General features: G+C 38.8%; 2 protein-coding genes and 1 pseudogene across 3 annotated transcripts; all 3 read left to right on the top strand.

Moving 5' to 3' along the window:
* The first annotated feature begins 1252 nt into the window (after positions 1-1252).
* On the top strand, positions 1253-2747 carry LOC132188671 (mitogen-activated protein kinase kinase 5). The gene has a single exon (XM_059603192.2). The coding sequence runs from the start codon at positions 1501-1503 to the stop codon at positions 2587-2589; it is 1089 nt and encodes a 362-aa protein (XP_059459175.2). The 5' UTR covers positions 1253-1500; the 3' UTR covers positions 2590-2747.
* Positions 2748-7910: 5163 nt separating this feature from the next.
* PSY1R (Leucine-rich receptor-like protein kinase family protein) lies at positions 7911-12006 on the top strand. Its single transcript, XM_059601027.2, has one exon. The coding sequence runs from the start codon at positions 8472-8474 to the stop codon at positions 11754-11756; it is 3285 nt and encodes a 1094-aa protein (XP_059457010.2). The 5' UTR covers positions 7911-8471; the 3' UTR covers positions 11757-12006.
* An 86-nt stretch (positions 12007-12092) lies between these two features.
* On the top strand, positions 12093-14965 carry LOC132186910 (triacylglycerol lipase OBL1-like; annotated as a pseudogene). Its single transcript, XR_015912670.1, has 4 exons — positions 12093-12691; positions 12840-12872; positions 12994-13766; positions 14180-14965. The product of XR_015912670.1 is annotated as a triacylglycerol lipase OBL1-like (transcript).
* The last annotated feature ends 714 nt before the right edge of the window (positions 14966-15679 follow it).

Here is a 15679-nt window from a genome sequence, read left to right as displayed (position 1 = left end):
ATGCAATAAAACCAAGAAATCAATGGTAAGTGAAAAACGGTCATCAATAATCAATGACTTGTAAGAGTTGTAAAAGAGTAACGGTCATAATCATTGCAACTGATTTTTCTTTCATAAAAAAACTCACGAATATGAATTAATGTCAAATGATAAAAACATTTAAAGATGACTGGAAAAAGAAATCATGTTTGTAACACACATTACAACAATCAGCAGTTGGTTTGGTACTGTCTATTATTGTTAATGGCACCATGAATCCGCATGGTCTGAGATTTTGCACACCAGATGAGATAAATTAATAGACTGAAATTTTATTGATAGTTCATTCGATTGAGTTTCATTTTACAGATTTAGGACTAATTTCAAAGCTCTATAAACTATTTACTTTATGTAAATTATTTCTCATCTTTTCAATATGGGACCAAAGTACTGCGTAAACATATGAAATGTTTTGTACTAAAGCTGACTGCATCTTGTATTGGACAATGTGACATTATCTGTATATGCATCAACTGATAGTTGTAAGCACATTAGAGTTGTAATTGGATGGCCAACTAACTCAAGCTCTTGAAATAGATTAATTGTTAGCACATTAGACTTATAAAGAGATTATCCGACATCCAAATTTTTTTTTTTTTTTTTATCCTTTTCAGTATCCTTCAAATTTGACAAATTAAAGAAATATTATAGTTGCCACTGGGGTGGGATTTTATTGAGAAAAATCGGGTGAGACGGGGCGGATGGTTGCGGGTTTGGACGGGTTTTGCTCGCCCCTAGTTGCGGGTTAGATGGTCATGAAAGTATGAAACTGTGTGTGTGTGTGTTGAATCAAAGGTTGAGGTAGCGCGTAGGAAGAAATCAAAGAAAGACAACTCTCACGCGCATGAATCAGGTCCAGAGGTGGGTGGGGGCCGAGTCCAATCCGAAGGCGCGTGGACTTTTATATCTCGATTCCCTTATATTTGATTGCAGCCCCTCCCTTCCCTCAATGATCTGATGAATCCTCCGAATTATTATTTTCCCATTATTCATCTTTTTCTCACTTTCTAAAATATAAAAAAGAAAATTATTATTATTATTATTATTATTATTATTATTCTATTTTCACAAATAAATAAAAATAATCAACAAAAGAAACCATTCCTTTTCTTTATTTTTTATTTTTTATTTTCATTTTCTCCTCTTTCTTTTCTTGGCTTCTTCCCTCTTCCAAGAAGCTTCTCTCTCTCTAACCATAAAAAAAAAAAAAAAGAAAAAAAAAAAAGTCTCCCTCTTCTCTCTCTCTCCACCCATTTCCATGTCTCTTGCATACAACGAATCAAACAACAAACCAAGCCTCCTGGTTATGGAAGAAGAACAACAACAACAAAAACAATCAACGCGATGGCGATGATTGCTCCTCCTATTGGTTATTAGATTAGCCTAGATCAACACTGAAGGAAATTATAGCAAAGACAGAGAAGAGAGCGCTTGGGAATTTGGCAGCCTAGAGGATAGGAGATGAGACCGGTTCAATCCCCACCGGGCACGGCCGCCGCCGGCAGCAACAGCAACAGCAATAGAGGGCTACGAGTGCGCAGGCAGCAGAACCTAACCCTACCCCTCCCGCAGCGAGACGCGTCCATGGCCGTGCCTCTCCCTCTGCCCCCATCGTCGTCCAACTCCTCCACCAGCTCTTCCGCCAACTCCACCCCGTTGCCGAGCCACGCCAACAACAGCAACGCCATCAACTTCTCCGAGCTGGATCGAGCCAACCGCATCGGCAGCGGCAGCGGCGGCACCGTCTACAAGGTGATCCACCGCCCCACGAACCGCATCTACGCGCTCAAGGTCATCTACGGGACCCACGAGGACTCCGTGCGCCGCCAGATCCGCACGGAGATCGAGATCCTCCGGGACGTGGACAACCCCAACGTGGTCAAGTGCCACGACATGTTCGACCACAACGGCGAAATCCAGGTGCTCCTGGAGTTCATGGACGGGGGGTCCCTGGAGGGCACCCACATCCCCAGCGAGCCACAGCTCTCGGATCTTGCCCGCCAGATCCTCTCCGGGCTCGCCTACCTCCACCGCCGCCACATCGTGCACCGCGACATCAAGCCGTCCAATCTCCTCATCAACACGCGCAAGCAGGTGAAGATCGCGGACTTCGGCGTGGGAAGGATTCTGGAACAGACCATGGACCCCTGCAACTCCGCGGTTGGGACCATTGCGTACATGAGCCCCGAGAGGATCAACACGGATCTAAACCACGGCAAGTACGATGGGTACGCGGGGGATATATGGAGCATCGGGGTGAGCATCCTGGAGTTCTACATGGGCAAATTCCCCTTCGCGGTGGGCAGGCAGGGCGACTGGGCCAGCTTGATGGTCGCCATTTGTATGTCGCAGCCGCCGGAGGCACCGCCCACGGCGTCCAGAGAGTTTCGGAACTTCATCGCCTGCTGTTTGCAGAGGGACCCAGGTCGCCGCTGGACCGCCTCGCAGTTGTTGAGGCATCCTTTCATTCTGAACCACAGCCGGACTCAGAGCCAGGTTCATCAGCAACTCCATCAGCTTTTACCTCCTCCACGCCCGCTTTCTTCTTAGTCTTTTTCTTCTTCTTCTATCTTCTATCTTCTATCTTCTATCTTCTTCCAATTTTCCTTTTTTTTCTTCTGTTTAATTTATGAATGATAATCATTTCGTGTAATTTTGATATATGATGGGCAAGATTTGATTTTTAGGGGGAGGATTCGGTTTTGTTCCTTGTTTCGGTCAATCAATCTCAATGTTAATCCCTCTTTGACAATCTTTTCTAGAAAAGGAAATTCTGTCTTCAGTGGCTGAGGGCAGAGGAGGCCAAGTTTCTAACTTTTTTATTTTTATTTTTATTTTCTTTTTAGCTTTATTATCATACTCACAGAGTATCATTAGCCTGAGAATTGGTTAAAGGGGATGCTGGGTTTTTGGGGGGTTTCTGAATTTTGCCATTTTTGGTTAAAATTATTGTTTGTGGTATTTTAGGGAAGTATCGGATGCGAAACTTTTAGCCTTTCAAGTTATTGAGGGGGGGTAATGGGTAGATTAGATTTGCCTTTGTAATATCTAAAGCGTGAATCCTTCTTTTGTCTATCATCATGGTGAAAACCCAGAAAAAGGCTTAATATTCTTCCTCCCTCTCTCTCTCTCTCTCTCTCTCTACTCTCCTTGAGACTGTGTCCATACAAACTGTTCTTTTAACTGTCACTTTTTACACCATTGCTTTGTTTTATGATACTTTTCATCTTGAATGGAATATTGTTGTGGTTTAAGAGAGAGAGAGAGAGAGAGAGGGTTTTAAGAGTTTTTGGTGTGGCTGTAAATACTAAGCAGAAGCAATGATTTCATGGCCAATTTTGAGTATAAAATTCTGAAACTTTTGAAAGGGTGTCGCCTCTCTCTTATGTAAATATGGAAGAACATGCTTATCTTTTGAAGAGCATATTGGTCTGCCCCTCTAATTACTTTTCCCCAGCAAGATAAATGGATGTTTGCAAACTGTGTTTTAGCTCTACACTTGTGTAATATTATTAATCCTGTTTTCAATGTCTAATTAGTTTAATTTATCTGTTTCTTTGTTGTGATGGGACTGAATGGGCTTGTAGAACCGAGGAAACACCATGCAGATGTACATTCTTATTAATGATAATATTGCCTATGAGAATTTGGCAACATGGTTTTTTGGTTTTGGCTGTGTATTGGTCTGAAACTGTGAGAGAATAATGCCTATGATTGAATTTAGATGTCCAGAGATCTCACGGGTGAGTGTATTGAGAGTCTTTTATTATTATTATTATTATTATTATTATTTTGTTAAAGCTCTCTACATTTGCTTGTTTCATTTTACAATAATTTTCTCATTGGTTATTTTAGTCGCCACTGGAAAACAGTGCAAGTTTGGCCAGTTCTGGATAATGCATTGCAACAAATGGAATTAACCATTTATGGGTATTTCTTGGTTATTATCTTTTGTGGGTATGTGCATGGGTGTTGGCGTGGAGCTTCATATGCTTACTGTTTATTAGGTTGCCCAAGAGTGTAGTGATAAATAATGGGTTGATTTGTATAACCTTCATTGTTATAAGGAGAGATGATTATGGTTCAAAATGGTTTGGTCACAAATGTTGCTAGTTGTAGAAATTGACCTACTATATATTGACAATGATCCACATTGTGTATAGCTAGATGTTATTATGAATTTCTGCTTAAAATGGCTAACAAAAGTCCCAAAAAAAAATATGTGCATCTTGTTCTCTAATTTGTTTATGCATTTTATCTACTACATTTGGAAAGGCTTTGCAGATCAATGGATAAATTGTTTATGCCTCTCTCTCTCTCTCTCTCTTTCTTCCCAATGATTCTTGCAGCCAAATGAGTATCGGTTGTGGATCTCAATGGCTTATGGTATGTTTGGTAATGCGCTTTGAAAGTTCTTTTCTTGTTTTTGGTCTGGAAGAGTGTTTTACGGTGTGAAAACAATACTTTTAAGTGTTTTGTGTTCTTGGATTGTTTGTTAATGTTTTTGTTTTAAGAATAAAAAATAATATGAATGCGAGGATTCTTAGCATTTTTCTTTTCTTTTCTAGATTTGGTAACCCAACGTTGTAATTAGTAAATGAGCGAAGATTTGGTAGATTTTGCAATGGGTTTGCGTCCAAGGTGGAAACAAGTTTGCTCAATGTGTCATAATTTCCAAATTCCAAGTGAGGTGCGTGTGGAAGCCGTGTGTACTGTCCATTGAAGTCGAACATATATTGGCGGGCGGGTGATAGGTAGAGTTTTACTTTTCAAGGTTGGTATACCTTGTTTGTTTGACGGATTCACATGGGCATCCACTTGCTTCTTTTACTAGCCTTCCCATCATCAACTACTTTAGCACAATAAGCCAAGGGAGAGAATTGTGGGAGGGGAGGGCCAACGAGAATGAAGGCTCTCTCCTCCCCCAATCGCATATAACTTTAGTCAACTATTAAAGATATGAACAAAACAAAAGGTCAAGACCTTAAGAGGTGTAAACAAGCTACTCACGGGGAGCTTGGTCAAAGCTTGGTTAAAGGCTCATGTTTATTAAACATGTTTTAGTGGAAGAAGAATTGAGTTCTATATTAGAAAGAACTCATACACATTTTGACTTAGCTAGACGTGTCTAAGCCTATTCATGGGCTTGGTACCTTAAGCAAGTCAACCTCAAGGTTGGCTGCAAAACTCTGTTTCCATCGAGAATTGAATGAAGTTTTGTCGTATTTGGACATAAGAATCTAACAGAATATTAATATTGCAATTCTGACCAAAATTAGACATTATGTGATGTTGGAGAGTGGCTTTGGTGTGCTAGGTCACTGACATATCCTTTGTCTTTATTTGACACCAAGAATGGATTGGATCGAAACGACTTTTCTGTCAAAACCCTCTGTGTTTGTATTAATTTTTGAATGCATAAATTGATGGATAGTGCTAAGATTTGAGGCTCATAAGCTCCATAGCTGAACTGAGAAACCGACATTTCACTCCAATTAGAGATCGCACACCAAATATATTAGACAAAATTCAGATTTCGTTCTCTATAAATGCAATGTTTTTTCACTATTTGTTGTCTCAAGTTGAATATGTAAAAACTTGACATACTTCACTTAAGTTTAGCCACTGAATACAGGATTTTTGCCTAAGGAAGCTTTCCTCTACTTGGTTGAGATCACTATAGTCCTGAACTGCCATGACATCCAGCAATAAAGGCTCTTCATTGATAGGATCTTGCTCGACCAGCCTTTGTAAACTCTCCAGTTTTTCTCTAGCTTGGAGCATTCCTACTAGCCTTACTAAAATAACTAAAAGTGCACTTTTAATTATTTTAATAACTCACATTTTTAGAACACTCACAACAGTCTCACTATTTTAACAATCCACTTTTACTATTCCATTTAAGTATTATTTTTCAAAGATTTGTTTATTCTTAGAAAAAAAAAAAAAAAAAAAAAAAAAGCAAAAATGAAAAGAGAGAAATGAGATGTTTAATCAATAGGATTATAGGTGAATGAACAATACTTTTTATATTTTGTAAGTATTGTTTATTTCACTATTTATTTTTTTATTTTTAAATAGCGTGTTTGAAAAGTGAAAATTTAAGCTACTTTTGTTAAATTGCCTCAACAAAATAACAAAAAAAATAGTTTTGATAAGGCTACAAGGAGTGCTCTTAGGCATAGAATCTCTCCTCCTCGATCATACATCTACTCTTTTAAGCTTAGTGCATTGGTACATATGGGTCAGGGGCGGCTAGATAAAAATAGCATAAATGTGGCTTTGATACCACATGTTAATAAAAAAAAACAAATAATTTGCTAAAATATGCTGCTAAAAAAAAATTCAAAATTATCTCCAACCATATTTGCTCAAGCGAATTCGAAAACAACAAAAATTCTAAAAAAATATTTTAGTATAGGAGTCGCAAGGCACACTCTTTGTTGCTTCATAGAGGGTGGCTCATAGTTACTATGTTTTTTTTTAAGAAATGACTTAGAGCATATTTGAGATTATATTTGAGAAAGAGTTTTTAAGTAAAAAAAAAAAAACGCTTTTTGGCAAAATCTCAATTTTTAAACTTTTGCTAAAAGTGTGTTTTAACTATTTTTAGAGTGAAAAATCAAATAAGCACTTTTAAATTTTTTTACCAAACATGCCAACTTTTTAGGTAATAAAAATACTTTTTAAGCTCTCGAACGCAATTCCAAACAGGCTCTTAATGTTTTTCATGTTATTTTTATTATTTATTTGATTAAAAAATCAAATAGAAGAAAGTCTCAAATTTAAATTTTCTGTAAAATCGGGCCTTAAATTGGTGAAATTGAAAACTAAAGTTTAAAAGACAAAAATCGAGAAAATCACGAGGGTTTTTTTCATAATTTTACTTACATACTTCTAGTTGTCACAATATATATATATATATAGGGAAAGGAGGATTCCTCTTAAAGCTACAGAGCGCTTAACGCGCTTTTTGTAAACGATCTTCCTACCACTATTTGAGAACAAAACAAAGCTCCAACCATTCAATAATCAAGATTATATGTCGTTTCCTCTTTTCTTCCTCTCCCGCTTTGAATAGAAAAAAAAAAAAAAAAAAAAAGTATGTATGCTGTTAGAGATAACATTTTTTTTTTCTTTTCCTTTTCCCTACAAACATTAAAAAATCAGATAAACAAAACTTAATAATTATTTGCATTAGAGCACTCACAAGCCATCATTTCTTACTTTTATTTAAAATAGATAAGCAAAACATTATAAAACCTTCTACATCAAATTATGTATCTCAAATGCAAAATACTGTTCACACATCTATCTCATTAATATACTATTTCTCTCTACCTCTCTTTTCCCAAAATTTTCTCCTACTATTTCTCTTTCTACATCTCTTATTTTCTCAAAAATTGAAAAATATGATCTTTAGGAAAAATACAATCCTTATAAAATAAATAAATAAATAAAAATTCCATGACATAGATAAAAAAAAAAAAAAAAAAAAAAAAAAAAAAAAAGATAATCGGATGTATGATGTTTTAAAAAACTCATTACCTAAACTATATAAAATAGATTTTGATTACCCATTTTCCATAAAAATATACATAAACCAATATAAATGCTCTTACATCTTCATTTTAATTTCCCTCACTGCTCTAATCCTTCATATATCAATTTTCCAACATATTAATACAATAAAAATATGTATTATCCATAATTTTTAGGATTAGCTATAGTTATTCAATCATAATGTCCTTTTCTAAACTATAGATTTGTACAATCTACGCTACGATTTGTTACTAATTTATAATATCTGCCCTACCACCCACATTAATATGTAAAGTAACATGTTAGTTGACAGGTGGAATAATGAACCCTCCTTTTTTTTTCCCCACCTCCCACCCCACTATGGACAATCCTCAAACTTTCGTGCCAAAACACAAAAGACCAATACAAGACCGAAGGGTGGACTAGAAGCAAAAAGCAAAAAAAAAAACAAAAAAAAAAAAAAACTAATAAACCAAAGGGAGGAGTGGCCGAGTGGGGGTGAAGGCAGCAAGAGTTGACGGCGTGATCTCTACATTTTGGGTTCCGACCACCCCATCCACCCACCTCTCTCTCTCTCTCTCTCTCTCTCTCTTTCTCTGGGATATCTGCTCTACACGTTATTCTCATATATATATATATATAGTAATCAAATCAATGACGATGATGATTGGAAATTGCCCGAGAGTCCCAAAAGTAAACGCTGATAAGGGAATTAATAAGAATACCTGGAAGTGGAAGGAGTCTTTCCATCCATCTCAAATGTCAACGTCACTATCTCATTGTCTCTACTCCGGTTAAGGGTCAATGGGGGTGTTCGCCATCACTTCTACTGCTGCCGCTGCCACCACCAATCTTCGTACAACAACGTTTCCCCCAAAAAGTAAACGCTGATGCAGATTTACAAAGGTAGAGGTTCTGCTAGTCTTGTCGTCGTGTCCTCTTCTTCTGCGTTTGTTCCTCCGATGAAAGACAACGACATACAACAACAGACTTCCTACTCGATGGTTGTCTTGCTGTTGAAGATTCTAATTCTGTCTTGCTGTGTTGCGGCTACAGCCGCCTGCGACCCACTCGATCGTGACTTCCTCTTGTCCTTGAAGCTCAACATATCTGCAGCTCCTCCTCTCAATTGGTCTTCCAGCGATTGCTGCGTATGGGAAGGGGTTTCTTGCGAGCCTATCGCCGGCGGTGGTGATCTTCGGGTTACTCAGCTTTCGCTATCCTCCAAATCACTCACCGGCTTCATCTCCCCGTCTATCACAAACCATACCTACCTCTCTCACCTCAATCTCTCCAACAACACCCTCACCGGTTCGCTCCCCTCCGATTTCTTCTCATCCCTGAACCGCCTCCAGATCCTTGATTTGAGCTACAACCGTCTCTCCGGCGAATTACCATCCTCCTCCTATACCACCAGTACCCTGCAGACGGTGGATTTTTCTGGCAATCAATTCAGCGGGGCAATCCCATCTTCATTCCTGCAGCAAGCGGTAGCAGGGGGGACTTTGACAAGTTTCAATGTTAGCCACAACAGCTTCATGGGCTCTATCCCCGCTTCTATTTTCTGTTTGGATAACTCGTCCCGGAATTCGGTCAGATTCTTGGACTTCTCCTACAATCATTTTACCGGCCAAATTGTTCGTGGACTCGGATTTTGTTCCGTGCTGGAGATTTTCCGAGCGGGTTTCAATGATCTTTCAGGACCGCTTCCGCCTGACATTTATGATGCTTCTGCACTCCAAGAACTCTCCTTACCTCTCAATCGCATCTCTGGAACCATTGGCGAAGGCATCCTCCGCCTCACCAACCTCAGTATCCTTGAGCTCTACTCTAACCAATTGGTTGGCAACATCCCCAGGGATATTGGCATGCTCTCCAACATCACACATCTGCTTCTTCACATCAATAACCTCACTGGTTCTCTGCCCCCGTCTCTGTCGAATTGCACCAATCTCATCACATTGAATTTACGGGTCAACCACTTGGAAGGAGATATCTCCACTTTCGATTTCTCCAAACTTGTCCGCCTTACCATCCTTGACCTCGGCAACAACAACTTTACCGGTAACTTCCCACCAAGCCTTTACTCATGCAAGTCACTAACAGCAATTAGAATGGCCACTAATCGGCTAACAGGACAGATCTCGCCTGACATAATAGCGCTGCAGTCTCTGTCTTTCCTCTCCCTTTCTAACAACACGCTGACGAACTTCACCGGGGCAATAGGGAATCTGATGGGCTGCAAGAACCTCAGCACTCTTGTAATCTCCATGAATTTCTTCAATGAAACAATGCCATATGATGACAACACAGTGGATCAGGATGGATTCCAAAAGCTTCAAATTTTAGCTTTGGGCGGTTGCTACTTCACTGGTCAAGTGCCCAACTGGCTTGCTAAGCTTCAGCAACTTGAGGTCTTGGACTTGTCTGTTAATAGACTCACAGGTTCAATTCCTGGTTGGTTGGGTAGCCTGCCTATGCTTTTCTACATAGACTTGTCTGTTAACCACCTTATAGGAGAATTTCCCCTGGAGCTCTGTCAATTACCAGCGCTTATGTCACAAAGGAATTATGAGAAAGTGGACCGCACTTATCTAGAATTGCCTGTTTTTGTTATGCCCAACAATGCTACCAAAAACCAGTACAATCAGCTGTCCAACCTTCCTCCAGCCATATACCTGAATAACAACACCCTCAGTGGCAATATCCCCTCTGAGATTGGCCTATTGAAGGTTCTTCATGTGTTGGATCTCAGCATTAACAATTTCAGTGGCAACATTCCCGACCAAATTTCTGGCCTCACCAACTTAGAGAAATTGGATCTCTCCAGAAACCATCTATCTGGTGGAATCCCTGCTTCACTTATAGGTCTACATTTCTTATCTTCATTCAGCGTTGCATATAATGATCTTCAAGGGCCAATACCATCTGGAGGTCAGTTTGATACTTTTCCCATTTCCAGTTTTGAAGGGAATCCAGGGTTGTGTGGCAAAATCGTGCAGCACTCTTGCTCTAGTCAATCTGGAATTGCAACTCGTAAAGGCTCAAACAAAAAGCTTATTGTTGGACTTGTCCTTTTGATCTGTTTTGGAACTGGTTTTATCATCACCATGATAGCACTGTGGATATTGTCCAAGAGGAGGATCATTCCGAGAGGGGATACCGACAAGATGGATTTGGATTCGATCTCTTGCAACTCGAATCCGCTGGTTCCTCCTGAGGTTGACAAGGATAATAGCGTAGTGGTATTGTTCCAAAACAGCACGAATGAAATCAAGGATCTTACCATATCCGAAATTGTGAAAGCCACGGACAATTTTAGTCAGGCAAACATCATAGGGTGTGGGGGTTTTGGTTTGGTTTATAAAGCAACATTAGCAAACGGCAGCAAGCTGGCTCTTAAAAAACTCTCAGGAGACATGGGACTGATGGAAAGGGAATTCAGAGCAGAGGTAGAGGCTCTGTCCACAACCCAACACAAGAACCTGGTTTCCCTGCAAGGTTATTGCACGCATGATGGCTCTCGGCTACTTATGTATTCCTATATGGAGAATGGGAGTTTGGATTACTGGCTGCATGAGAAGGCTGATGGTGCATCTCAGCTAGATTGGCCAACTCGTCTGAAAATTGCACAGGGAGCAAGCTGTGGGTTGGCTTACATGCACCTGATATGCGAGCCGCACATTGTGCATCGTGACATCAAGTCCAGCAATATCCTCCTGAACCACGAGTTCGAAGCACATGTTGCAGATTTCGGCTTGTCCCGATTGATTAATCCTTATCAAACACATGTTACAACTGAGCTTGTTGGTACCTTGGGTTACATTCCCCCAGAATATGGGCAATCATGGGTGGCTACTTTGAGGGGAGATGTGTACAGTTTCGGGGTTGTCATGCTTGAGCTACTCACTGGGAAGAGGCCTATGGAGGTATTCAAACCCAAGATGTCGAGAGAATTGGTTGTCTGGGTGAACCAAATGAGGAGTGAGGGCAAGCAAGACCAAATCTTTGATCCCCTCCTTAAAGGGAAGGGATTTGAGGAGGAGATGCTGCAGGTGCTTGATGTGGCCTGCATGTGCGTCAACCATAATCCTTTCAAGAGACCAGCCATCCAGGAAGTAGTTGATTGGCTGAAGAATGTAGGGGCAACCCCACAAGACCAAAATAAGGATTAGTATATAATTCCTTCAACACATCCTTTGAACAGATATGTATACTTACAAAAAAAGTTTTTCATGTATTTGATGCAGATTTTATTACAGTGTACCTGCTAAAATAATTTTTAGCCCCATTTTGTTTCCTTGAGGATGTATTTTGAAACTACGATCAAGTGATGTATTCTACCTCTAAGTATACAATGTTGACCTATAATTACAATTGTAATCTCTTGTCCATTTAGTTGTTACATAAATGAGATTTTTGCTACTTTGCTCATAACCTATCATTAAAAGAATTAGTTTAGAAGCAAGTCTGGTACCTACATTGAAGTGAAAAATGACACAAGTCTCTGACAGTGCATACATTTTAACTTCTTCATCTGGATTCCCAGTTCTGATAATTTTGTGTACAATTTTTTCAATTCTAGTCTTCCAAATTGCTTTGTTTTCTAGTTATTTAGACTATCCAAGTAAATGCAATCTTGCAGATAGTTATCTTCTCTATCTAAATATTGGTGTTTTTGTCATCCGTTTCTTGGGCGTAGTCATTGTTTAAATACAGTCCTGAAAACCAATGCAGGTTCTCCGATGATGCAATGAACCATCCAATTAAGATCCTGCCAGATCTATGGGTACATGAGAAATTTATTTGTTATACTTACCATTCTAATTGAGCAGTACAGTTTCTTTGTCTGATATTGGGGTGACCTATAAGTCTGAGACGGAGACTTTCATAAGTACAAAGGGACATTTAGATGGGTGGGTCGCCGCGGGAGGACCTATACGAGGGCCAATTCTTACTGCAAGAGAATGGTGACTCTGTTTTGGGAGAGAGAAGCACAAAAGTAGAAATGGGGAATCGGGCTCTTATGGACCACCTTTGCATCTTGGCTGCCAAGTTAGCCTATGAGAATGCAGAAGTCATTAGAAATATTGTAGTTCACCACTGGAAGGCAAGCTACCCTATATTTGTTTTTCCACTTGTTCTATTCTATACTTCTCTTATATTCGATGATAAGCAATATGATCTTCTGTTCTAGCAAATAGCAATATGAGCTTCTGATTACAACGTCTCTAATCTAAACTTTCAAAACAAAGCAGATGCACTTTGTGAAGTTCTACAACTGCTGGAATGGGAAGATATATATTTTCCTTGATTCTGTGTTAAATGATATTCCTTAATGTCTAGCTTTAATTATGCAATGAACGTTGTCTTTTGTTCTTTTTCCTTCACTGACTCAAAAATGATTTAACAGATTTTCAAAAGGAAATGTTGGCCCAAGTGTTCATACTCTGTGACATGCTTGAAGACCCAAATCTGATATTGATCAGCTTCAGGGGCACAGAGCCTTTCGATACCAATGATTGGAGTACTAACTTTGACTATTCTTGGTATGAAATCCCAGAACTAGGAAAAGTTCACATGGGATTCTTAGAAGTTTTAGGTTTAGGCAACAGAACTGATGCTGTCAACTTCCAAAATCACCTTCAAGTGAACGACATAAGGTTCACCTCTTCAAATGGTGTTGATGGCACAAGCCCATCAGAAGGCACAGAATCAGTATCCTCAAATACTGATTCTGGCCTGGGACAAGGTGGATGGGATCAGTCTTCAAACTCAGAGGGGCCTGCTAGTGCTGGCACTCAGATGATTGCATACTATGTTGTAAAAAGTAAGCTCAAGAGCTTACTCAAGGAGCACAAGAATGCAAAGTTCGTAGTCACTGGGCATAGCTTAGGTGGGGCACTTGCCATATTATTCTCAACAGTGCTTGTGCTGCATGAGGAGGAGGAGATAATGCAAAGGCTGTTGGGTGACGGGTGTATACACATATGGACAGCCCAGAGTTGGGAACAAGGAGCTGGGGAGTTTCATAAAAGCCCATTTGGATTATCCGGTCCCTAAGTACTTCAGGGTGGTCTACTGCAACGACCTTGTACCAATTAAGGTTGCCTTATGATGACAAAACCTTCTTGTATAAACATTTTGGAGCATGCCTATACTATGACAGCCTCTACATTGAAAAGGTATGTATTAGTGCCTCTCTGCCTACACTTCTTCAAAAACAGTTATCAATTTATGTGTTGATACTGTCTGGTCTAATCAGGATCTTTGTCAACCTTGTACGCAAGTGAATTTTTTTTTTTTTTTTTTTTTTTTTGGAGCAAAAATAAGAGGAACAAGGCACTACAAAGAGATAAATTTTACTCCATTGGCTAAAAGTTTTCCGTTGAAATATCATGGACAAGGAGACACATCCAACTACGTGTCTGTTTGTTAAATGATTTAAGTACTCTAGTTAGCAACAAAAGAAAGAACCAGTAGCATTTATTGTCATGTTATAACACAGCCTGTCTTAACTTGTAAGTTCTTTTCATTGATGTTTCATCTTCTTGACAGTACTGATGTGGCTTTTTCTTTGATGTATGCATATTTGAAGAACATGGATGAGGAGCCAAACAGAAACTACTTTGGAATGAGATACGCGATACCAGGGCATCTGAATGCAATTTGCGAGTTAATCAGAGCTTTAACAATGGGCTACACCCATGGACCAAAGTATAAGGAAGGCTGGTTTTCCATATTGCTCAGGGTAATAGGACTGGCACTTCCTGGCATTTCTGCACATTGCCCTACCGATTATGTCAACTCTGTGAGGCTTGGAAGGGAGCGCATTATGGTATCAAAGCATCCGACCGACCAACGTCTCTTTCTTTTCCTCCGCTGTTTTTTTTTTTTTTTTTTTTTCTTTCACGCATTTTGTCAAACACCTTGAAACACCATACAGATCTTTTACAATCACATTCATCTCAGCAATAATGTATTCTCAGATATATGCAAACAGAGACTCAGACTAGTTTTTTTTTTTTTTGGTTTAACTAGTATCATCAACCCTCTCGTGCCATAACAGTCATTTGCAGTAAAGGAAAGCTACCAATCAAGAGCAGCAGAATTGAAATCGGATTTGTCACAACCGCATCAATAACAAATCAGAGAAATAAGAAGAACAAACAGTAGCAAACTTGGAGTGGCTAACCTGAGACGGTGAGAGGGGCCGAGCACGGCGAGACAGAGCCGATGGTTGAGAAGTGAAACCGGGATTCTCGGTGAGCGGCGGATGATTTTGTTTGCGTAATGTTGGATCAGAAGAACTATTGAACGTAATTTAAGTAAATATAAACGAAATGGAGATTTTAGAGAATCTTGGAAAATGCTCTTGGATGTAGACCCTTTTAATTCATGCAAGCAATTTGTTCAATAACCCAACAAGTATTACCCGCTCGTTTGAGTGTGCGATTTTTTATTTTTATTTTACTTAATTGAATTCAAAATTGTAAATATTGATAAGAAAAAAGAGTTAAAATTATGTTTAGGTTATTTGAAGAATATAAAATTTAGAGGTGTCAAAAATTACCGGGTACCCAGTTATTATCGGGTTATCGGGAACCGAGGTAACTCTTATATATATATATTAAAAAAATTTAGGAACTATTTATATATTTATATTTATGAACTATTTTTATTGTAAGGGGTATTTCTTTTGATTGGTAGATTATTTAAATACTTGTTTTATTTTTTATTTTTGAGTTTTGAATTATTGTAGTAAGGGTATTTCTTGTGCATGTTGATTTGTTTAAATACTTGTTTTTATTTTTTTAATGTTTTCTTTATGTAAGTAATTTAAAATGATTTTTAGGGCATTTTAAAAATTTGAATTTTTATTTCTAAGGCCCATATAGGCAAAAACATTGATTTTTTTAAGGATTTTTTTGGCTTTTTTAGTTTTTTATTTAATTTTTTTTATTTTATTTGGAACAACTGAACAGTCACAACAAAGCCCAGTTAATTTGGACAAAAATGTTAATAAATTTTTTTAAAAAATGGGCCAACTGTATGAAAGAATTGGCTTATTTTAGGTATTAGATCTAAAATAAGCAAA

The sequence above is a fragment of the Corylus avellana genome, chromosome 6 (assembly GCF_965113065.1).
Source record: "Corylus avellana chromosome 6, dhCorAvel1.hap1.2, whole genome shotgun sequence".
NCBI classification, from domain to species: Eukaryota; Viridiplantae; Streptophyta; class Magnoliopsida; order Fagales; family Betulaceae; genus Corylus; species Corylus avellana.
Note: the sequence above shows the minus strand (reverse complement) of the source record. Positions and strands in the feature narration are given on the sequence as shown.